General features: G+C 39.2%; 1 protein-coding gene across 4 annotated transcripts in view; it reads left to right on the top strand.

Annotated features, from left to right (window-relative positions):
* Window positions 1-24,777, top strand: part of KCTD3 (potassium channel tetramerization domain containing 3) — a 59,264-nt gene that overhangs the window by 31,185 nt on the left and 3,302 nt on the right. For all 4 annotated transcript variants that reach the window (XM_026657667.2, XM_026657665.2, XM_026657664.2 and 1 more), the window contains 7 exons: window positions 681-871; window positions 6,314-6,429; window positions 16,585-16,672; window positions 16,835-16,951; window positions 18,290-18,460; window positions 21,084-21,239; window positions 22,935-23,031. In XM_026657667.2, the coding sequence (XP_026513452.1) occupies window positions 681-871; window positions 6,314-6,429; window positions 16,585-16,672; window positions 16,835-16,951; window positions 18,290-18,460; window positions 21,084-21,239; window positions 22,935-23,031 (936 nt within the window). The remainder of the gene's footprint in view (window positions 1-680; window positions 872-6,313; window positions 6,430-16,584; window positions 16,673-16,834; window positions 16,952-18,289; window positions 18,461-21,083; window positions 21,240-22,934; window positions 23,032-24,777) is intronic.

The raw sequence follows: 24,777 nt of genomic DNA, 5'->3' as shown, positions 1-24,777 counted from the left end.
CTCTACCGTCTGTGTGTTACATCCCTTCTCACGGTTTTCTGCATTGCACTGTGTGTCAGTAACGTTGATTTACAAAGAAAACCTCTAAGCATTTGGCAAAGAATTATTTAGAACTAAGGTTTCTAGGCAATGTCATGCAGTCTAGATCACACAGTGTAGCAGAGTGGCAGAAAATAGAAATGGAGTAGAAATTATAGTGAGATTGGTGTATTTATTAGGTAGCACAATTATACATAAATCAGTGTTTTGTATGATTCACATTCAGTTGAGCATGAGTAGGATCCCTAGGAATTGTTGGGTGGGGGCAGAACCTTAAAGATGTATCTTAAACTGGCAAAATCAGGACAATAAGACTAAAATTCCATCCTTTACTTGTTTCTTTCTGGCTGGGTGTTGCATCTCACAATATCACCTACTTTTCTGAGGCTGCCTAGCAGAAGATCATATCTTCTGCAGTACCAAGGCCCAATAAATTAACCTTTAACACGGTATTTAATCCAGCATTCCTGTATTTTGTAGTTGTAGGCCTGTGAAAAGTATATTAATATCAGAATCCTTTATTTGATATTGTTTTATAACTTAAAGGAAATATAATTGGCATGTAAGACTGACTATAGGTACAAACTCCAAACTGAGGCTGTTTGGAAAGTGTATTTTTTTTTAATTCTCATCCTTCCCAGAATCAAAGAATCTTCAGGATGGCAACAGGTTTTCACAAGTCCATATCTGGATTGGACTATCGAACGAGTAGCTCTGAATGCCAAGGTCGTTGGAGGTCCACACGGGGACAAAGATAAGATGGTTGCTGTTGCCTCTGAGAGTAGCATCATCCTGTGGAGCATTCAGGATGGCGGAAGTGGGAGTGAAATTGGTGGGTATGACAGTTTTGTGTGACGATGTCTTACTGCTAATATCTTCGGACCCATAAAAACATAGTTTCACATATAGTCTGACTGGATAATTCATAACAAACATTTACACAGACTTAATAAAAAATGAATTTTGGTACAGCAATCTAATATTAGAATTTTTATGTGTACCTTTCTGCCCTTCATTTTGATCTGGAGATGTTTCCTTCTGAGTGAGTGAAAAGAAATACAATCCAAAAATCAGTCTCTTTATTGGGCAGAGGCAATTGAGAGCCATCATTCATGTTAAAGTGTCATTGGTAGCTTGTTTAATCTGACAACATGGATTAGAGTTTAACTCAATCCATTAGACTCAGTTCTTTAGCACTGCAAGTTGGATTTGAACAGAAGACTTTGAGGTGAAAGGCTAAGGGTACATCCACACTGCAATAAAAAACCCAATGGCAGCATGTCTCAGAGCTGGGGTCAATTGACTTGTGCTCGCAGGGGTTGGGGTATTGGGCTAAAAATTGCATTGTAGATATTTGGGCTCGGTGTGGAGCCTGGGCTCCTAAACCTGATGAGGAGGGTGGGTTGATCTCAGAGCCTGAATTAGTCTACACTGCAGTTTGCATCCTGAGCCCTGTGAGCCCAAGTTAGCTGACACAAGCTAGCCTCGGGTCTTTTATTGCAGATTAGGTACACCCTAAAAGGATTGCCAATTTATCCTTCTTTTTTTCTTGCTTTGTTTTACAGTAGGTCATATTTTAGATCGATTTTTTTTTTAAGTCTGCTTTTGCTAATCTTATAAAATGCAGTTCCTAAATAGAATTTTGGAGACAGCTATTTGCCACCAGTAGTCAGCATTTTAAACAAAAATACAAATTAAATTAGTGTGGGCATGTAGTACTGGGTCCCAAACGGTTTAGCACCAAAAGGTTCACAACACTAGAGGTCATATAAATATGGAAAAGGTTTTCAGAGAAACAAACATTGCTTAGTACAGCTGTGAGTGATGGTTTGTCTGATTTATTAAAATATGTAATTGCTTAAAAACATGAATAATGGGCTTTTGGGGAAAGAGGAGAGGATGGTAATTGGGAATATCCTCAATTCCAATAGTGGTATGTAAGTCATGGTTTGAAAGATAGTGACAACCTGTTTCCTCCAGCCATAAAGTACTATCACCATAGATTTAATTTAATAAGTTTAGTACCAAGAATAATTGTAATCTGTTAATTTAGACATTTTTCTGAAATTGGCTGCAAATTTGTTCAGTTAATTCTCTATCGCTCTTTCCTTTTAACACTAAAATACTAAGACCTAGGATATGATGGGAACTAATGTAATTGATGTGAAATTATTAAATATGGTCTAAAATATTTGGGAGTTTCCGTTCAGGTTGGCTTATTTAAAATAAAGACAAAATTTACTTTAAAACGTGCATTCCAAAATGCAAGAGAAAGGTTTATCTGTATTCATGGATATTTAATTTTTCTTGATGTTCACAGTGGTATCTCAGCACTTTAAAAAAATTAATGAATATTGCTTTTCAGCAGCCCTGAGAAGTGAGGAAGCATTATCATCCTTCTATGACAGGTGGGGAAACTGAAGCACAGAGAGCTGAAGTGTCTTTCACAAGGTCACGCAGGAACTCTGTGGCAGGATGGGGAATAGAACCCAGCTCTTTCTATCCCAAATTCACCTGGCTTTCTAATCACTAATAAGACAGAGTGCAGGTATTAGCATAAAACATCATCTAGGTTTTTTTAAGGTTTTTCTCCTTTTAAGAAAAATTAAAATAGAGTATCCTGTAATACTAAGAAACTAGCAGTGCTGCCATCATAAAAGCCACATTTCTGAAAGATGTAAGACAGCATAATTCTACACACTAAAAATAGAAATTTCTTAGATTTCCTCTCTCCCATCAGTGAGCATGGAAGGGTCTCTTAGATATTCCATTATACGACCCTTCCTTTTTCAAAGAAAATGTTAAACTCTTAAGCCAACTGGTTGAGAAGTCTTGGGTGCTTTTATAAATATAGCTGTAGCTGCCACAGTATAGCACAGCTACACTATTGCAGCTTATGTCAGCACATGAATATTTTTGGGTTAATTTAACTGTTAAAATTTTCTCATAAGCTGGCACTTTACCTGCAAAGTTTTTTCTGTTTTTATCTCGGATCTTCAAATATTCCACAGGCAGGAATTCAAAAACATTTTTTATGGTTATATAACAGTATAGCTTTTGTTTTGAACATTTTTTGAAAACAGATTTTTTATTTTAAGATCTGAAAATTATTATAACAATATTTCAGATTTGAAAAGATCCTGCTATGTGTCTGAGTTGACCAGTTAAAATTTAGTGTCACTAAAACAACAAAAAAACAGAAATCAAGAAAAATTTTTTTTTTTGCAGAGCAACCAACAGGCTAACTGTTTTTGGTATCATATTTTTGAACATGGGAAAACTTTGGAAAAATCAAAATGTTTATGAAAAATTCCATGTCTTGAAAAAAAAAATAGATTTCCTTTTATTTGAAACATTCTGGCCATCTGTATTGTGTGTGTTTGTCAATGTTACGAACTAAGTGTTCCACATTTCCGTTTTTAAATTGCTATTATAACTCAAATGTGTGGGGTTCCCCACTTCCCCCAATTCAGTTAAACTAAGGAATCCAGTAACACGAGAATAAAATAGTTTTACTGGCCTATTTCTCTTGCAGAGTCAAATGTTTGAAGCCCTGCCTTGGGATAGTGAGGCAGTAGTTTTTCCATGTCCTGTAAAAGAAACAATTTGTTGTTACAAATGCTCTTCAGAAGCTGACAACACCATCCACAGAAAATTGCAAGGGCTGGCATCTCCATGATAGAGCTCTCCCAGAGGCTGTACTCCTTTCAATATTACTTACGTAGGACACCACTGCTGGATTGCTGCTATAAGCAGTGTTTTACTGAGAGGGCCCCTTAAGACAGGAACCTGTCATTACTTATACCATCGTCTTCCCTGTAGATGGCTGTCAAGATTGTTGAGCCTAAGCAGGAGTGACACTTTAAATTCCTTCAGACCATTCAAGCTGTCTTCCTTGATTTCCCTGAACCTTATCCTTCTCTGGAGTAATCAATTCTAGTTGTTTCCCTTTTTTTTTTTTATTATTGCCTGCTTTTATGTGCCTGGTACTGCTGAATATAATCTGCATCAGAGATGATACCCCATGACCTGAAAAATCATTTGGCATCATAATTAAAGCACTAGTGTTTAAAAAGCTTACTGACTGCCATCATAGAGCATAGTAGACTATTATTCTTTTGTTTGAAATGGCATCTTGATTTTTGACATTTGAATTTATCCAAATAAAGGTTTTTTGGGGATTTCCAGTGTTTAAATACTCTTCAAGAGATTTCTGTTGAGTTTTAGTAGAGGCATTTGCACAACTCTTGGAGATATGCCACTACATTATTTATTAAAACATTTAAGTGGCTGTATAAGATCTTTGTGTAACTTACTGTAAATGTCAGTACAGTAGACAACTATACATTGAGAAACTCCTTACTTGGCAGTGTACGTATCCTAATGAGCAGTTTTATAATGAAAGAAGATAGGTTTTATGCTTACAACCCTACAGTATTTAGTGCTGAGTTCCTTCTTGTCTGGTTGATCTAGCTGGCAAGCATCCTACCAAATCACCCCCAAGAAAACAAACTTGGAGAATTATGAAAACTCTTCAATGTTGATTTGCTGTGGCTCTTCAAAAAAAATTTGATTTCATACTAAATGTTATAGTAAACTCATTTAAGCTTGTCAGTCAGTACCAGTCATATTAGACCCTGAATGAGAGACTGCGGGCAGTTCTATACTTAATGCTACAGCGGCGCAGTTGCGCAACTGTAGCGCTTCAGTGAAGATGCTACTACTCCGAAGGGAGAGCTTTTCCTGTCAGCGTAGTTAATCCACCTCTGCAAGAGGCGGTAGCTATGTCCACGAGAGAAGCCCTCCTGTTGACATAGTGCAGCTACCCTGAAGATTAGGTTGGTATAACTGCATTGCTCAGGTGTGTGGATTTTTCACACCTTTGAGTGACGTAGTTATACCAATGTAAGTTTATGGAGTAGACCTGGCCTGAATGCCATTGTGATATCTTAGTGCCACTAGAAGGAAATAATAAGTGTTGCAGTGAAGTGAAATGAGTCAGCTGCAGTATGTAGGTTGACTCAGTTCCCTATTCATGTGATAACAATGAGAATTCAAAAAAATTCGAACATCAAAGCTTCATCTCAGTTTCTTGTCTTTTGAGCCTCTTTTGATCTCAGTACTGATTAACTTCCAGTAATCGGAGTAGTGATGGGTGAATGTTAGTGAAAGTACCAGTAACACTCATAGTGGGTGGTGGTGAAGTGGTGAGAAATGTGTAGAAAAAGGTATTTAGACAGGACCAGTTAGGTGTAAGACTTGAAAGAAGGAAAAAATAAGGGCCTATTATTTCTATAGTACTGCTTCAAATATCCTAATTATTGGTTGAACGACTCTTATATTGATATTTTTTGAGCAAACTGTTAATTTTATTATTGAGTTGCTCATGCATGCTTGGCTGTTATTTTTTGACAGTGTTAATCTTCATTGTTAAGCAATTGCAGTTTCTATGACTGGCTGATCATGAAGAGATGTTTTAGACTTAGAAGCAGGAATTACTGTGACGATTGGTCAAATGCCACCAAAAACAATTTCCAAAAGCCAAATCTGGGCACTTGCAAAAATCATGTTCATTGTAAGGGATCTTCCAGTGTATTCTGATAAGTACATCTTTCAGAATTAGTTATAAATGTGTGTCCGTTGGAGTCTGTTTCCTAGTAATATAATAACCACAAGACGCATCTTTCTGCAATGTAGAAAGAAGTAAAAGTGATATCTTTTTTTTGCTTAATTATATTTGCCTGTAATAGTTCATTTAGGTACAGAGGTGGCTTCCATAGCAAAAAAGGAAACCAGTTTGTTTTAATTTCTGATCATTATATTCCTAAAAGAATTTGTTCAAAAGACAATATCATGCATCCTTCATATCGCTATTAGTTATGTTTTTGACAGTGCTTGCCAAATTTGTGTAAGCTCTTCGTTATTTGTGGACAGCACTTCTGATCAGCTTAACTGTACGTTTATAAATTAGAGCTTGTTTTCAAATTAGAGCTTAGTACAGTATTTTGATCCTTCATTAGTTGGTGTTCATAAATGATTTTAGGCCTTAGGATACTGGTGGCTAAGAGGAACAAGGAATTTATTATTATTTTGCAACATCACTTTTCCCCAAAAAGAAACATTGACTGCATCAGCAGATTACTGCATGTTGAAGTAAAAGTAGTTTAAATTCATTATATGTCTGAAGAGAGGATAGAGAGATTCCATCTTTACTGTTTTTCTTTTTTTGTATTTATTCTGAAAACAAGCTTCATAGACTCTCTGTTTTTTATAGGAGTGTTCAGTCTTGGAGTCCCTGTAGATGCCCTCTTCTTCATTGGCAACCAGCTGGTGGCTACTAGTCATACAGGGAAGGTGGGAGTATGGAATGCTGTGACTCAGCACTGGCAGGTGTGTTGAATTGAAGCATTTTATTAATACATCGGTATTTATCAAAAACTGATATGTTTTATGAGGAAACAAGAACAAAGTCCATTTTTTTCAGATAATGCATAAATATTATTTTTCTTACATCAGCATTTTAATATTGTAAGACTGACTTGTGCCTATCATTTTGATATCTTTAAGCATCATGCCTTTAGGTATTTTGTCTCAGAATTTTTCAGAGTTTATCTCAATATAATACTATTGAGCATTCCATTTCTTTATGCTCTTAAATAAAAAGAGAACTTTTAGGCATATAAAAATATTAAATGTCATCCATGAGTGTCTTCAGAACCTTCCTCCCTTAGCCACTACCACTTGTTTAAAAGCTTTGTTTTCCTAATGGGACCCCATGCTTGAACTCATATGTAGTTCCAATAGGAAATTTAATATATTACAATGAAAAGTGGCCGCAGTTCTCAGAGGAGCATATCCAAAACTTCAGATGTGAGTTTGCAAATCTTTTGGGACCATGAAAAGTATGGCACAAACTGAGACTCTTCCTTTGATAGCACTGTATACCATGCCTCAAAAGCATCTATTTTATATCTATATACACCATAGATGTGCTGTGATTTTTTTTTTTATACATATTATGCATTCTGACAACAGGAATAGAGATTCTTGGATTCCAGACAAGACTGAGGGAAGAGTTGGGCATTCATGCAAGAAACAAACCTTGTAACACAGCCAGATGAATGTCTCCATGGTACAACGTAGGGACAGAATGTAATGAAATCCAAGAGGCTGTCTTGCAAATCTCAAGTGGCAGAACAGACCTGAGGCTCACTCCTGCGACTGCCATAGCACTAGTTGACTAAGTTCTGATTTGGCCCTTTAGCAACAATCCTGCCAATGAATAACACAGAGAGCGCAAAAAGGCAACCAACGCGGCACAGTTCTTTAGTTACATAGTGAAGGCTGACCTAATATGTTTGCATCAAATGAAACAAGCTCAAAGGCCTTTTTAAAATCTAAATTGACACCATGCAAAATGCAAGAAACCATTTGAGATATTTTTGAAGTAATGCCACTTTTTGATTAGGATAAAGCTTCACAAAATATGCTGGTGGAACAAGGTGAAAGGAACTGTCAACTTAGGAAAAAGAATTGGCTTCTTCATATTCCCTCCTTTGCTTCCTTTTTCATTTTCAGACCTCATAGATAGGTGTGTTTGCAAGGCAAGAATTTGAAATTTTTTTCAGTTCTGCTAACTGAGTAATTATCAATATTCTCTCCCTCTGAAGTATGTGGATGAGTGTCCAGATTTGAACTTGCAGCTCTCTGCACTGTGCCACGTGATTTTGCTCTGGTAGTACACCTCTACCTCGATATAACGCTGTCCTTGGGAGCCAAAAAATCTTACCACGTTCTACGTGAAACCGCGTTATATTGAACTTGCTTTGATCCACTGGAGTGCCCCCCCCCCCGGAGCACTGCTTTACCGCATTATATCCGAATTCGTGTTATATCGGGTCATGTTATAGCGCGGTAGCAGTGTATTATAAGTATCTTTTAAGAGGCTTTGTTAAAGTTGCCATTCCGTATAGCAATTTAATATGGTCACTGTTCCTAGTCTGGTTTCTAAGGGCTGGTCTACACTGCCGCGCTAGTTCGGCGGCTGGGGATCGAAGTTCCGAGTTCGATTGATCGCGTCTGGTCTGGACGCGATAAATCGAACCAGGAAGTGATCCCCGTCGACTGCGGTACTCCAGCTCAACGAGAGGAGTACCGCGGAGTCGACGGGGAGCCTGCCTGCCGCGTGTGGACCGCGTCTGAACCGCGGTAAGTTCGAAGTAAGGTATGTCGAATTCAGCTACGTTATTCACGTAGCTGAATTTGCGTACCTTACTTCGACTTGGGGGGTAAGTGTAGACCAAGCCTAAGACTTTTGTTTCTCCTCAGCAGACCACTACCTGTAACAGCTGCTAGAGTCCTTGGGCTGTCACAAGAATTTGGTTGAGGTTCCCTTCTGGTGTCAGTGGGATTTATTTTTAGTGAGGAAGGGAATTTTTGACAACTTTCACTATCCCTATCAAGATGTAAAAGGGTTCCCCCCCCGACCCTTGTGTAATTCTGTGTCCGAATTCTGAATCGCAGCTGTCTCAGAACTCTGGTTCTTGAGGGTTAGTCACACAGGCTTCTGGGACATCAATTTGCAAATTCTGGAAATCAATAAGTTAATATAAATTTATGAAACAATTAACTATACTTTTTGATCACCTACTTTTGGCAGTAAAACATATTTCTTAGACCCTATTAAAGAACTTGCTGGTAAAGCCTTTGAAGATTGCGAGGGCAAAAATAATTGGTCGAGACCAAAATGGGGTTCCTGATTGTAGTACTTAAATTTAAAAGTGGGTAATTTTATGTCTATAGCAACAGGATTTCTCATTGAAAAGGAACAGCAAATTTTCACAAGAGCACGTAGACTCCCAAAGATAGCATAAAGGAAAAGACCTCATAAATTAAGGAAATGAAGACGTTTTCGTAAAGTAGATGTCACCGTTTATTTCCCTTACTCTTCAGGGTTTTTTTTTTTAAATTAACTAGATTTGGAACATACAAAGAAAGCCTATGCAAAGACATGAGTTACTCCCTTTTGAGTTAGAAAAGGGAATGCAAATTATAACCTTGTACAATGTGTTATGTAAAGCCAACAGAATGTACTTCCACTTACAGTGGGCATGCTCCTAAAATGCAGTGCTAGTTCTTGGGCTTTTGTAGTCCTACTTCACAAACTAGAAAACATACAATACTTTCCTCGCAACCCACAGTCGTTAATACAAAAAAAATCATTTAAACTTTGTGCTTCAGTAGGTTCTTGTTCTGCCTTTTTTGGGAGAGCCATTCTCAGTTACATTGGGCAGGGGGGTTACAGTGTCCTGTGATCTTGATGTAAGAGGATGGAGTATTTATTGTGTTTATAAGTCATCTTTTAGTCGATGCTTTCCCATCCCTTCTTTCTGAATTGCCCATAGTTCAAGCTCTACTTTAAGGAAGTTTTTTCTCTTCCAGCCACTCTCCCTCTAGCTAAGAGAGATCCTTATGCATTTTATATAATTCCTCCTCAGGATGTTATAATTTTTTCTGTATCCATAATAGATTCTGGCATCTCCTCCCTGAGTCTCAGAGACTGGGGCAGACTAGCTGAGGTGGCTTTCCCTAATGCTCATTCCCCAGGCAAGATTTTGATGGCATATGATATAGCAAGAAGGTTATAGGCATTAGATAATCTAGCAATGAAAATCAGTACTGTGTAAACAGCTAGAGGAGGTTGTTTTCAATTTTTTAAATTGGCAACACTATATTAAATTGCTCACATAAAGATTTCAGTCTGCCAAATAGTAATTCTCAGTGGCTCATTTCTAGTCACTTATGCAAGTAGGAACTGTTGTCATGTAATTTTAGTTTTATTTCTAGATGTATCTCAAGTTCTCATCTACCAGGTAAAAATTGCTCATCATTTGGTCACTTAAGCTATGTCTATGCTATGAGCTGGGAGGCTGATCCCCCTGCTCGTGTACACATGCTCGTGGTAGCTCTCTTTGAGCTAGCGCAAGTATGAAATAGCAGTGTAGCCACGGTCACATGGGTAGTGGCAATGGAGCTGTGCTGAATACAAACATAGAATCATAAGGTTAGGAGGGACCTTAAGGGTCATCTAGTCCAGGGGTTCTCAAACTTCATTGCACCTTGACCCCCTTCTGACAACAAAGTTATTACATGACCCCAGGAGGGGGGCCGGAGCCTGAGTCCTGCCACCTCAGGTGTGGGGAGAAGGGACCACAGCCCGAGCCCTGCCGCCTTAGTTGGAGGGAGAGTGGGCTGTAGCCCGAGCCTTGCCGCCTTGGGGGCTTCAGTTTCAGCACTGGGTCCCAGCAAGTCTAATGCTGGCCCTGGTGACCCCATTAAAATAGAGTCATGATCCACTTTGGGGTCCCAACCCACAGTTTAGTGGGTGATCTAGTCTAACCCCCTGCCAAGATGCAGGATTTGTTGTGTCTAAACCATCCAAGACAGATGGCGATCCAGCCTCCTTTTGAAAACCTCCAGTGAAGGAGATTCCACAACCTCCTACGCAGTCTGTTCCATTGTCCTACTGTTCTTACAGTTAGGAAGCTTTTCCAGAGATTTAATCTAAATCATCTAGGCTGTAATTTGAACCCATTGCCTCTTGTCTTACCTTCTATGGCAAGAGAGAATAACTTTTCTCCATCTTCTTTATAGCTGCCTTTCAAGTGTCTGAAGACTGCTATCCTGTCTCCCTCCTCCCTGCCCCTTAATCTCCTCTTTTGCAAACTAAACATGCCCAGTTCCTTCAGCCTTTGCTCAGATGGCTTGCTTTCTATCCCTTTGATCATCTTTGTCGCTTGCCTCTGGATCCTTTCTAGTTTCTGTACATTGGTGAGCAAAATTGGACACAGTACTCCAGCTGAAACCAGTGGGTATGTACTCGGCACAGCTCAGCCGTCCCTCCACTGCCACTACCCTTGCTACCACAGCTACTCTGTTACTTATACTCGCTAGTGCGTGACTGTGTATACATGAGCAGGGAAATAATACTCCTAACTCGTAGTGTAGACAGCCTTAGGCAGCTGGCAGAGAATCCAGCTGTGCTATAAAAGGATTAATTTGACCAAATCAAAAATTGCCAGGGTCTGAAAATGTTGCTTTTTGTGGTCAATCCAAGTTGAGGAAAAACACAAGTGTCTGTTGTATAGGAGCACCGAAAAATGTTGTTTGTGAGACAGCAGCACTGGCACATCATAAAGAATGAATTTTACTCTGCTAGGTTTATTGGAGGTCCCAGTAAGTTGAGTTCTTTGGACCTTTTGAAAGTCTCCTCATGATTTCTGTTTTAATCAGCTTCAGACGTGGTTTAATAGAGGTCACAAATTTGTCCTTCAGTGTTGTTTGTGTTTGTTTTTGTGAACAATCCATTACTTAGTATGACTTCCCCCCCGTGGCCAGCTAATGGAAAGAACCTATAGTAAGCTTACTGTAGATATGCTAATTTGTGGTATTCCTGAGTTTAATGGAGTTTCATCCATTCTTGCTACCGGAGGTGGCCATCGAAATTCAGTTTTATTAGAATGTAGACTAGGGCAAAAGTCTTTACAACAGATGATAGTACCTAGCTCTTGTATTGCACTTTTCATCAGTAGATCTCAAAGCATATTACAACAGATGCTTCCTTCTTTAGCTGATTTACTTGGATAAATAGCATGAAATGATGAGAAAATAGTATAACCACTAAAATACCTAATATTTTTATCTGCCAGGACCTAATGGACGAGTTAGGGCACTGAAGACTCTCTGGCAGCGTTAAAGCGCTGCCACAGCAGCACTCTAACTTGGCTTGTGTAGTCGCGCTCTAAAAAAACCACCCCCACGAGGGGAATAGCGTGGCTCCCGGTGCTGGTGCACTGTCTACACCGGCACGTTACAGCACTGAAACTTGCAGCGCTCGGGGGGTGTTTTTTCACACCCCTGAGTGAGAAAGTTGCAGCACTGTAAAGTGCCAGTGTAGACAAGCCCTTAGTCTGAAACTTTTTCAGAAGCTTGAAGATTTGCACTTGTGTACCTTGCTGCACTGTGCATTCTAATAAGCATAATAGAGAATTTAGCACTCAGCAGGCCATATCCTTAGCTCAAATTGGCATAGCTTCATTGAGGTTATACACTTTTTCAACAACAATACTAATATTTACCACTTCACAGTGTAATTCAAATGCTAATTTATTCCCTTACCATTTAATCCTTTCTGTCCCAACACATGACCACTTCTCCATGCCGTCATCATCTCTTGCCTTGTTTACTGTAATTCCCTTTCTTTCTTCCTTTCTTGTTTATACTAGGGAATTTTTACAGAAAATTCATATTGTTTGCGCCAATATTAACAATAAAAGGAGGGCTAATATAGTTCTAATATAGGGCCGTTGGCAGTCCTTTCCAGCACCATGTTTTTTGGCGGGTTTAGTTGACACAGAGCTGACATGTTGCCAATACCAGCCACATACTCCAGGACTCCCAACATTGCCAAAAAGATGCAACTGAATTGGTGTTAATTGTGGTGAGAATTGATTGTAAATGGTCCTTAGTGTAGACCAGGCACAGAATGTAATAAAGATGAGACAGAGGAGACCTGGTAAGATTCACCCTCCCCCTGGTTTCTCACTTGGTTACAGTAGATTATACCCCGTCACATAGCAGGGCCTGTATCCATTGACTCTGTTGGTTACTGCTACAGTTTTCCTCCATCTTATTTTTATTTGAATGTCTAATGCAGGGGTCGGCAACCTTCAGTATGTGACCCATCAGGGTAATCCATTGACGGGCCGTGAGACATTTTGTTTACGTTGACCATCCACAGCTCCCAGTGGCCGCGGTTCACTATTCCCGGCCAATGGCTTCCCGCAGCTCCCATTGGCCAGGAATGGCGAACTGCAGCCACTGGGAGCTGCAGGGGGCTGTGCCTGCGGACGGTCAACATAAAAATGTCTTGTGGCCCGCCAGTGGATTACCCTGAGGGGTCGCATGCCAAAGGTTGCCGACCTCTGGTCTAATGCAAATAAAAAACCCACACAAGCTAACAGACACATCTTGGTTGGAGGTCAGGGAAAGCAACCTGAACTCCCTGAGAGATGACTGGAGTATTCTGCCCCACATAGGACATTTATTTGTCTATAATTACAGTTTCTGAGTCTCAGTTGTCTTCTAAACACACACTTCTCCTTCCCTATACAGTTCCTTCTGTTGTGGCCTGTTTTGCTGCTCAGGTCGGTTCACTATGTGGAGCCTATTTTTCTTGCTCCATGTTTTTCTTTACAGTATCAGGATATTTGTAATTTCTGTCTGTGCACAAGCACTGTTAGTAGCATTCTGGAAGTCCTCAAGAAACAGCCAGTGTCTTCCTTTAGATTCTTTAGATGTCTTCTGAACCGTCGCAGGAATATTGTACAGAGATGATTACGATAGGTGGTTTAGCTGTTACCTTGACAAGTTGCCACCCACTTTCTGATGGAATTGTTACTCTCTTCCACTTGCAATAGTGGTAACTGCTTGATGTCTTGTAGTACAGCGGACCCTCGCTAGAACGCGCGTCTATATAGCGCGAATCCGCTTATAGCGCGGGACCGTGCATGAATCCCAAATGTAATTACCTTAATTGGAATCCATGGTGATGCGTTCCCTGGTATAACGCAGTCCCTGCGTTAATGAAGGACCACGGATGGATCCAAAACCCCACGTTCTAGCGAGGGTCCGGTGTAATCTATCTTCCTTGCTAGGCTCGTCACATACAATCCAGTAGAGAGCACCTCAGGGTAATTGTTTGGCTTGATAAGCTTGTTGGAACGAAGGGTTTTTTGTCCTTCTATTCTTAAATATCTGAACTCGGGAGACTAATGAACCATTATGAAGGTGTGTTGCAGTGTTCTAAGAATTCCAAGTATGGACTCGTGGGTTTTTAAAAACCAAGTTATTTGTGGTGATTCTTTTGGTATCCCATTTTACTGTGTATAGTAAGAATTTGACATGGTGCACTTCAACTAATCCTATGAAAGAATTGTCTAAATGAGTTGCTATTCTTGACGTTGTTGCTCAATTTTCTTGTGCAGTAGCTCAATATTAAAATATCTATCCAGGTTATTATATTGGCACTCCTCATAGTAATATCTGAGCACCTTCCGAGAATAAAGCTGAAACCTAGCTCAGATACTGTGCATCATACTGGTGAAGAGAAGCAAGAAAAGGGAATGATCACTTAAACTAAATAAAATAAACCCACCCCTTTAACTCTGGCAGTCTGTACTGAGGAAGTTTGCCCTCTGGAAGAAAAGTGAAATCTTCAATTAATATTTTGTTTTCTTTTGTGAAGCCTAACAGAGAATCTGAAAGTGCTGTAATTCTGCAGATTATTTGTAAACCAAATGTGAGTTTGAGTAAATGTGAATTACAGAAAATAACGAGAACTAGTTGTATTGAAAATGTTTTCTTTATCCTATGCATTGATGCGTGGTAGGGGTATTATGTAAATAGTTTCTTTTCCAAGGGATTTAAAGGACACCATCAGCTTCACAAAACAATACCTTTAGTTTGAAAATTTCATTAATTAATGTTACAAGTAATCCCCATACCTGAAGCAGGGGGGATGGATGTTGTCCGGGCTTGCTGGAAGAAGGTAGCAGTGCTTTATGGCAGGGGAGGGGTGGGAAGGAGGTCAGAAACTGCTGCAAAAAGATGGGGGGTGGTCAGGTTGGCGGCACTGACTCCCCCTGGGAACGTAAAGGTGGAAGCCTTTAAAAGGTGCACACCCTGGCATTGGAATCCCTTTCTCCAAGCAGCAGGCAAGGCACCATCCACCCTCCCTCCCCTGAAGGTGCGACTATCAGGTTGGGTTAGGTCTTGCTGTGGGCATTGCACTAGTTGTTTCTTTTTGGGGGGGGACTGGGAAGGAATTTTCCCCTCACCTCATATTGGCTTTGATGGAGTGGAGTTTTTTCTCCTTTCCCACAGCGGGTGTCAGGGAGGACCTATTATGGTGAGGAGGAAAAGTGGTTAGACTATCTGTCGCAATTTATTTTGTAAGTGTGGGGTGGATATCCAGTATAGGTACTCCATAGGGAAGGCATCCAATGACCAGATAAATGGTTAAAGGATCTGCTGGTTAAAGGAAAGGAACGGAACGGAATGGGAGGGACGGGGAGAAGGCTGTTTGGGCCTCCTATGATTGGTATGGCAGGGAGCCAACCCCCTTTTTCTTATAGCCCACCTTAACTCTCCTACGAGGGAGAGTGGACGGTAAGGTCCAAGCCATGGGGGACCTGGATGGAAAATGAACAGGAGCTGGTGGAAGCTCCAGGTAGTTATTTGAATGAACATGGAGTTGCTTGCACTGTACACTTTTATCAGCCAGGTAGTTCCAGACATCTTCTAATAAAGTTGCGGCCTGATTAAATTCATATCAAGTGTCTTCTGCCCTTCTTTCAGTATAGCTGGACAGCAACTAATTTGACTGAAATTGAACTAGTGGTTGAGGGGAAAATCTTTTTTTTAATTATGGTGTGCATTTGACTGTGCTCTATGTAAAATCAGTTTGACCTTTTTTTTTTTTTTTTATAGTGACTTGAGCTTCCTTTCTCATGTGCAAGTATAATGACCACACTCTCATACGGGGCAGGGAGAAACATAGCAGCTGATTATCCTGTCTCTGCGTGGGGATCTCAGGCAAAGGAGACATTCTTTCGGCCTCAGACTCGGAAACAACAGCCTTCGTAGTCCCGACTCTGCGTGGGACTGGAACCCAATGGGTTCTTGGAACACAAGAGATCCCCTTTCATTCCCTTGAGCTCCCTTTGTGGGGCTAAGAAATGACTGAAACATGGGAGTTGGAAGAGACCAGTTTTTCCTTCCATAGATCACTTGACAGGGAGGCCCTTTCTCTACATTGCTGCTGCTGGAGAGGCTGGCAGGCAGGAGTTTCCACAGGGCGGGAGAGGAGAAGGGATAGGCTCAAATACACTTGAAATGGTTGCTCTTGAATTTATTAATTCTCCCTTGCTAAAAATCAGCAGGGAGACGGAAAAAAAAATCTGTTCTGAGGATTTTAAAATATATATACATATAATATAAAAAGTTAGAATGTACTATTTAAACAGTGCTCTAGCAGAAACTTGAATTTTTTAAAATAGTTAATGTTGGTATTTTCCCTTTTGACAGTATCATAATTCTGATTTACAATAATTACAGCTTTTAGTTGCCATGTTTCTCTCTGTGTCCGTATGTGCATATTTAGGGTGGGATTTTCAAAAACACTCAGTGCTTGCTTAACTCTACCCCATTGAATTCAATGGTAGAACTCCCATTGATTTCAATGGAAGAAGAGTTAGGCATATGCTGAGAGCTTTTGAAACTTCTACCTGGGGCAGTGGTGGGAAGGGTTTTTTTGTGTTGTTTTTTAAATAGTGGTATGGTGCTACACACAGTATAAGAATCAAAATGATTTTTTTAAAACAAAATATTACAAGAAACAGCAAAGAAAATTGCAAATGAACTTACATTTAGAATTGAAAGAAAATGGTGAACTAATGTTTTATATTTTATTTACTGTTGTACTAGGTTCAGGATGTTGTCCCTATCACCAGCTATGATACTGCTGGATCTTTCCTACTGCTGGGCTGTAACAATGGCTCTATATATTACATTGGTGAGAACAAAAACAGCAAAATTAATATTGTAATGTTCAATTTTGTAAAATAATTATTCCTAACAGGAATATTATCTCTTGTTCATAAGTGTAATCATTATTATGAACTGACTTTACATTTCTGCTGTTTTTTATTTGGATATCACTTATTTTTTTATGCAGATATGCAGAAGTTTCCCTTGCGAATGAAGGATAATGATCTTCTGGTGACAGAACTTTATCATGATCCCTCCAATGATGCCATTACAGCACTCAGTGTCTACCTCACACCCAAGACAAGTTTGTATCATGCATCATTTACATTCCCTTGAAACTCATTGCACATAGAGCTTTCACTTTCATATTTTAAAAGTATTTTAGATGTCTAACAGCAGTAGCACTGATAAGGCTACTTAAGGATTGTATGCTATATTCCATTATAAAACAGTTATCCATGTTTAATCGTCATTTTAATTTTCATTAGTCTTAAAATTGGTGTACAGACTGTCAACCTGGACATGAATTTAATTAAAAAAATATTTTAGAAAGGATATACTATGGTTTGGAATGACAGATAGTATTGGTTTGGATTAAGTTGCATTCCCAGACCTCTTTAGGAAGATATTCACAGCACCTTATTCTACACTTTAAGTCCTTCACTTTCAAAAGCACCAACACTCTTATCAGTTTGGTCCTTATGCTATGTGGACAAGGTGCCACAGTCTTGCGTGTCCTGTTCCAGTTTGGTCAGACTGTGCCAAAGTTGCTTGCCAGGAGTCTCTGCACCCAAGCATTAAAGGGCATTAAGAGACCATAACATGAGTTCAGATCAAAGTTCCCACTATTAATCTTGACAGTTTGGGGTTGCTCTTCTGATCTTGTGTGTTTTGAACAGATGGAGTGATCCCCAGCCTTAAGGAAGAAAAAAAAAAAAGTATAACAGAATATTGTAGACATGATGGTGTTTTACTGAAAAAATAATGCTACATCATTGATAAACTTCATTCAAGTTACTGGCTCATACTTCACTCTTTCATGAACTGTCATAACCATTTGGAGATAAAGCAAAAACCACAAAACAAACTCTGATATATGAAAGTTATTACTTTTAAATGTGGGATGCAGATATTTTTTCAGATGAAGATCTAGGCATTTCATCAACTTTTTTTTGTTTATCTTTCCCATACCTGTATTGTTAATACAACATTTTTTCTTCCTTAATATAATTGTCTTCCCCCCACAAGGAGAAGTAAATCTTCCAATACAGGTGCTAGTCTCCATGTTTCTAAATTCTAAAAAGCACTGAAATGCCTCTTTGGGGCCACAGGCAAGGAACCGGCGTATAGTATGTGTTTTGGGATTTGCTTGGTCTCTTCCCTCATATGCTTTTTTTGTTTTGTTTTGGGGAATGGCAGGATGCACTGGGGCATACTGCGCAACAGTAGATAGCAAATACTTGCAGAGTAGGTAAAATTAATTTAACCCTTTTTAGGACGTTATTTACACTTGCTAATGAACTTAAATATTTGTGCTAAAATAAGTAGCTATTCAATGTTACAGATCTGCAGATGTAACTTTTCCCCCCCTTTGAGGAATGGTGGTTGGTTTAAAACATCTCAATGTTTGTGCCTTTCGTAGGTGTAAGTGGTAATTGGATTGAGATTGCGTATGGCACCAGCTCCGGAGCAGTAAGAGTGATTGTACAGCACCCTGAAACAGTTGGGTCAGGCCCTCAACTTTTTCAGACCTTTACAGTTCATCGAAGTCCTGTTACAAAGATCATGCTGTCTGAGAAACACCTTGTGTCAGGTAATCTTATTTGTATGTACAGATGCACGTGTGTGTCACTCATTCTCCCTTTTCTATTTCTTCTAATGTTCATGCTCCTTGTCTCTCCTTTTCTTCAAATCCCATCATTTGGAATTACTAAACATAGTAGATTGCGTATAGAACAGCATATTAAGAAAAAAAAACTTCTAAAAAATTAATGGCATTGCAAACTTACTTAAGGAGATTTCCGTTAATTATACTATTGTTACACTACATCTCCTTTTAGCATCTGCGTACAACAAGAATTGGGTTAAAATTATCTATATCAGGGGTTCTCAAACTGGGGGTTGGGACCCCTCGGGGTCGTGAGGTTATTACATGGGGGCTCGCGAGCTGTCAACCCTCCCCGCCCTCCAAATCCCGCTTTGCCTCCAGCATTTATAATGGTGTTAAATATATAAAAAAGTGTTTTTAATTTATAAGGGGGGTTGCACTCAGAGGCTTGCTATGTGAAAGGGGTCACCAGTACAAAAGTTTGAGAGCCACTGATCTATATGCTTGTCCTAATCTTGGTCTTTATAAGACATTTAATATTTGTACAATATATTGTATTCCATTTGCAGCAATTCATGATAAGCTTGTTCCAGAAAAAAAATAAAATGTCTAATAAAAGATACTAATTTCTGAAACCAGCAATAAAATATGGGTTAAATTAACCTAATTCTCTGCATATACCAGTCTATTATCAGAACCAACAGTTGTGCATATAGCTGTAAATTTCCAGTTAAGTAAATTGGGTGGAGGTATCTTGCACATGGACAGAGAATCATAAAATAGAATATGATTCTTGTGTGTTTAAATGAATTCCTGTGTGTGTGTGTGTGTGTGTGTGTGTGTGTGTGTGTGTGTGTGTGTGTGTGTGTAAATCCTTGCTGTAAAGGCAATAAATGTCTTTATTTGAATATGCTCACATTCAGATAAACTCAAATTTAATTGAATATGTGACTGAAATAAATATGTTTTCATTTGTTTTAATGGTCAGTGCATGCAAGGCTACAATGGCGTGTAGAGTACAGACACTTCACACCCAGCTAGCACAGGTATAAAGAGCAGTGTAGATGGTGAGACATGGCTTAGGCAAATAGAACAGAGTGCCTTATATGCTGGAACCCCCAGGGTATATACAGGTCTGTTGCATCTTATGCGCATTTAACATGCGCAATTTCAGCTTTACGCGGTCGGCAAAAACAAAAAAAAGAGAAAAATAACAATTTTAATACTGTACCTGTAGTGCGGGCGATTCCACCCGCCATTCAACTCAATGTAATTTTGACTATACGCGTTTTTTGCTTTACGCGCTAACGGAACGGAACCCCCGCGTAAGTTGAGACTCGCCTGTACACTGCACAGATCTCGACATGTCTAAGCAGTGCCCCCTACGTCTACATTGCTGTTTTTAGCAGTGTAATGTATGCTGCTGGAGCTTTTCTCTGTTGCAGTGAAAGGCTCTGGCAGTGCAGAGGCAGCGGGGAAAGGGGTCTTTCCTCGCTGCCTCCCCCTGCCAGAGCCTTTCTTTGCCACAGTGAAAGGCTCCAGCAACAGGGAGCTGCCAGAGCCTTTCCCCTCCACTGGAGCCTTTCACTGTGGCGTGTAGCTACAGATGGAGTGTTTGTACTCTGCACACTGCGGTAAGTGTAGATTTAGCCCAAGATGCTTGTTCTTGAATAGTCATTTTGAAACACACTAACTTCATGTGTTAAAATAATTTGTAGTACGTAGGTTTAATTGGATTTTAAAGCCAGAAGGGACCAGGGCCGCCCGGGGGGGGGGGCAAGTGGGGCAATTTGCCCCAGGCCCCACAGGGGCCCCCACGAAAATATAGTATTCTATAGTATTACAACAGTTTTTTATGTAAGGCGTCCCCGAAATTGCTTTGCCCCAGACCCCCTGAATCCTCTGGATGGTCCTGGACTGCAACAAGAGTAAGATGTACACCTTCACATGTTAAGTAAACCTTACAACAGCACTGCAGGGTAGTAAACAGATGATGTTATTCCTACTTTATAGATGGGAAAACCAAGGTAGAAAAGCTCCGTGACTTTTATAACACACTGCCAAAACTATGTTAGAAGTCAGGAGTTGTACAGTACATGCAGTATGCACAGGACCCACTTTTCAAATGTTTGTAACGTTTACAGTCCAAATTTATTCAGAATGTATTGCTACTTTTAAGGCTTTCATAAGCATTTTGATTCAGAAAACAAAATAAGTAATTTAACTGTTGATGACCACAGTTTCCTCTCATTTTGTTATCGCAATTTGATTGAATGCATTTTATTGAACTTGCTCAGAAGTTAATGTTTTTTTTAATTACTGAGGGTATGTCTACACAGCAAAGAGAAACCCTTGCAGGGTCCTAGAGCCCAGGCTCCAGCCTGAACCTGGAAGTCTGCATAGCAATGAAACAGCCCAAGCCTGAGTCGGCTAGCACAGGCCAGCCGCGGATGTCTAGTTGCTGTGTAGAGATCCTCTGAGACCCTGGATAATTTTAATTACATCCTAAATGTTATGGCTTATAAATGAAAAGGTGTTTTAAAAACAGTCTTTCATCTCTTGTAAATATTCCAATGTTTCTGTTTTGGTTTTTTTCTTTTCTGTCTAGTTTGTGCCGACAACAACCACGTTCGGACATGGACAGTGACTCGATTCAGAGGAATGATTTCCACACAGCCAGGGTCTACTCCCTTAGCTTCATTCAAAATCTTGTCCTTGGAGGAAACAGAGAGCCATGGTAGTTACTCTTCTGGAAATGACATAGGTAGGAAAAATGTTTTTCCATTACTTCGTACTGGACTTTTGGAGGGCTACTGTGCTCTTGAAGGTTCATTGGAGGCATTTAGCCTGATTTCTGCTCTCGCTTCACATTCATGTGACTCCATTGACATCAGGTGTGTGAGTCTGATTTACACCAGAGTAATTACAGCATAATCAGCTTGCATTTTGATAATACTGTAGCATGTCTATAATATTCCTGTTTGAAAACTGATTCCAGCTAGAGTTAATTTGATTTGTCTTTCCATAGACTCACTTTACAGTACTGGGCAAAGTGGTTTTTTCCCAGAGGGACCCATTTAAGAGAAGTTGTGCCTTGTGATTCCTATAAATTACCTAGAAATCTGTTGGTTACCTAATGTACCCTTTTTGATAGCGAGAGATAACAAGATTGAGATTATGAAAGAATACATTAGAACTGATTTGCATGAGATTTTTGGGTTTGTTTCACAATGTGCTATCACATTTTGTAAATTAAACAAAAATTAAGATTATGCACGTGAGTCTAATATTTAATATTATACTCCTATTACATTTCAAAACTACATTGAAACTGTTACAAAACCAACAGAATTGTGAAAACCCTATGTGAAGACTAATAATGTGGCATGATGCTCTTTACAGAACACTGAATGGGTAGGCAAGTAGCAAGACTGAAAAGCCATCCTCATTTGTGTGTGTTTGTTTTTTTATTCATCAAAAGTTCTTGTTATAATCCTAAACTGTGCTCTCTGAGGCAAGGACTGTCTTTTATTTATACAGCACCTAGCACACTAGAACACTGATCCTTGATTGAGGCTTCCCAGATACTCTTGTAATACATATACTGATCAACAACAATTTGCTCTTAACTTTTTATGGTGTTGGTATTGTAGGGTCTTGGACTAGTGCAAAATGTTACACATGGAGATGCCATCCACTTTCAAGAGCAAGGTTCCCTTGGTTGTTTCCTGTTAAGAAGTTTAGTGTCCCCCCTTTCTGCTCCCCCCCCATCCCCCCCAAAACAAACAAACAAAAAATGTGATGGGCGATCTGTTAGTAATTGACTTAAGGCCTCCAACCTCTTTCACAGGGGCTACCAAACAGCTGTAAAGAACTTTTCAGTCAATATGGGTCTGGAAAAAAAAAATCAATTTTATGAAGCCCCTGCATCTCCGCTTGACATTAGAGGGAGGTGCAGGTGCTCAGCAATCATGAAAAATCAGACCCTAGAAAATTTGGTCCCATTCGTGACCAAGAGGTGATGGACCCCATCTCATATTTCAGATCCCATAAATATTTCCTTGCCGTACATCATAACAAATTAACCCTTTATAGTAGAGTAATGGAAAATTACACAGATATGGGTTTATTTTCTGTTAAAAAAACAAAAATGCATCAAATTGATTTGACAGTCTAAAGTGAACATCTTCCTTGGTAGTTCAGAATTACTCAAAATAATTGGGTAACCCTTCAGTTTGGGTTTTCCATTGTGACGTATCAGTAATTATACATCACAATGCAAAAGTAGTGTGGTGTTTTGCTAAACTAGGAATCAGTGTAGATTCCTGGTTCCTTTAATCAGACTGAATCTGTGAGAGTAATTTTTATTTCTAGACAGGATAGGAATGGTTAATTTTTTTGCCAATAACTTTTTGGAGTAATGTGTTTTGAAATACTTAGTTTCTCTTTCTAACTACAGGACCATTTGGAGAGCGTGATGATCAACAAGTGTTCATCCAAAAAGTTGTTCCTGTCACTAATAAACTCTTTGTCAGGTTGTCTTCTACTGGGAAAAGGTAAAAGCTCGAGTCTTCTGTTGCATCTCTGATAAAATCCACTTATTGTACCTATCCAAGAGCTGACACTAAGCCTGTTGGCTCTGATACTTGTGCTAGCAAGTCAAAGCACAAAGATGCTGTATAGAACTCATTTCTCACTTATGATTTAATGTAGGTATCTGACTGGTATCTGACTTTAATGTAAACATACAGTTGCTCTGCTCTAGTTTCATTATCAATGCCAACAATAAGGGGTGTCTGGTTTTGCTTTTACTTACTTCACCAGAAAAACTTCCCAAGAAAGAGAATAATTTCAAAAAAGCATAGAAAGTGTAATTGGCTGAAATGCAACTTAAAAAAATTGTTTGAACCCTTTTGGCTTTGCTTTTACTATACAATGTATTGCTTGAAAAAGACCTTGAAGAGTTAACTGAGTTAAATGCCTTGGATAGATAATCTCAATAGACTTTTTGCTTCGGTACTCCCAGTCCTCATTCAGTGGGCAAAACGGGGAACTGGGAGTAAGGACCCCCCTAGGTTATCTTTCTGGCATTGCTACTAGCTCGCTGTGACCTTGGGCTAGTGAAGATGTCTCTCTATACCGATATGTAAAATGGATATACTCTACCTTCCAGGGATATTTAGAGGCTTAGTAAATATTTGAAAAGTGCTGATTAGCATTGGATGAAAGGGGCTAAATAAGGATAAAAAAATCAATTTGGGTTTCACTTGTAGCATAACAATAAAATTGTACTTTGCAAGTTAAATGCAAGCTGGCTGCAGGCAAACTATGAGTGTACTCTTTTAATGGATGCTTAATTATATTCCTGACTTTAGAGGGGTCTTCTGTTCTTCCATTTGTTGCTGTGTATTGCTACCGTTCATTAAAAAACTGATTCTCTGCTTACTTTTAGTTTTAAAATAAATGAAAGCCAAAGCTGGTGTGGCAGTAGCTAACATGCTCTTGAAAGCCCTGGATACTAGTTTTAAATTGAAAGTGCTAGAACAGCCATGGCTGTTAATAGTAGTTCACTAGTACCTACTATCTGTAACACATGGCCTATCATCGGTTAATCTTGTAATGAATACAAACCCTTTAAGAGAATCAATCTTCTTGGCATCAAAGTTCATTACATATAGTCATAAGTAACTGTTAAAGGAATTAATCAAGAGAGTACATTTTCCATGCACCTAGGCTATCCATTTGACAGCTTGTTTGTTTTTTAAGCAAATAGCATTAGAAGCCCGTAATATGGTTGGAGGCCAAATTATTGTCCCAATGAATGTTATAAATCACTGTGGTTTAATGTTCTATGCATACACAGTGAAGAAACTGCCAAATGTTTATTAAAATTGGTGTCATATTAGGATAAATTTTAACAAAGTAATAACTCAAAACCATTTTCAACTCCAACCTCTTTTTTGTTCCCTGTCCTGTTTTGTTATGGCAGACTCTGTATTCTAATCAGACTATTCTTCCCTGATAACTTAATTAAGCCACAATTTAAAATTTTGATGCCACAGTAATCTCAATAGTTATGAGTAAAGCAAAAGAGGAATTCTCATTGCTTAGCCATTTTTTCTTCCCTTTAATTCATACAATGCAGGAGAAAGTTTCAGTTTGAATATCCTATTTGTTTTGTTCACTGTGTTTCTAAAAACACAGTGGAGGTGCAAAAAGCAAATCTATTGTGGACTGGATTAGATGACTCCTAGGGTTTGTCTACATGGTAAGTTACTGCATGGCAAGTCAGGGTGTGAATA

Source organism: Terrapene carolina, unplaced genomic scaffold (genome assembly GCF_002925995.2).
Source record: "Terrapene carolina triunguis isolate 2854851 unplaced genomic scaffold, T_m_triunguis-2.0 Scaffold262, whole genome shotgun sequence".
NCBI classification, from domain to species: Eukaryota; Metazoa; Chordata; order Testudines; family Emydidae; genus Terrapene; species Terrapene triunguis.
The sequence above is the reverse complement of the archived record's forward strand: the minus strand, read 5'-3'. Positions and strand labels throughout refer to the sequence as shown.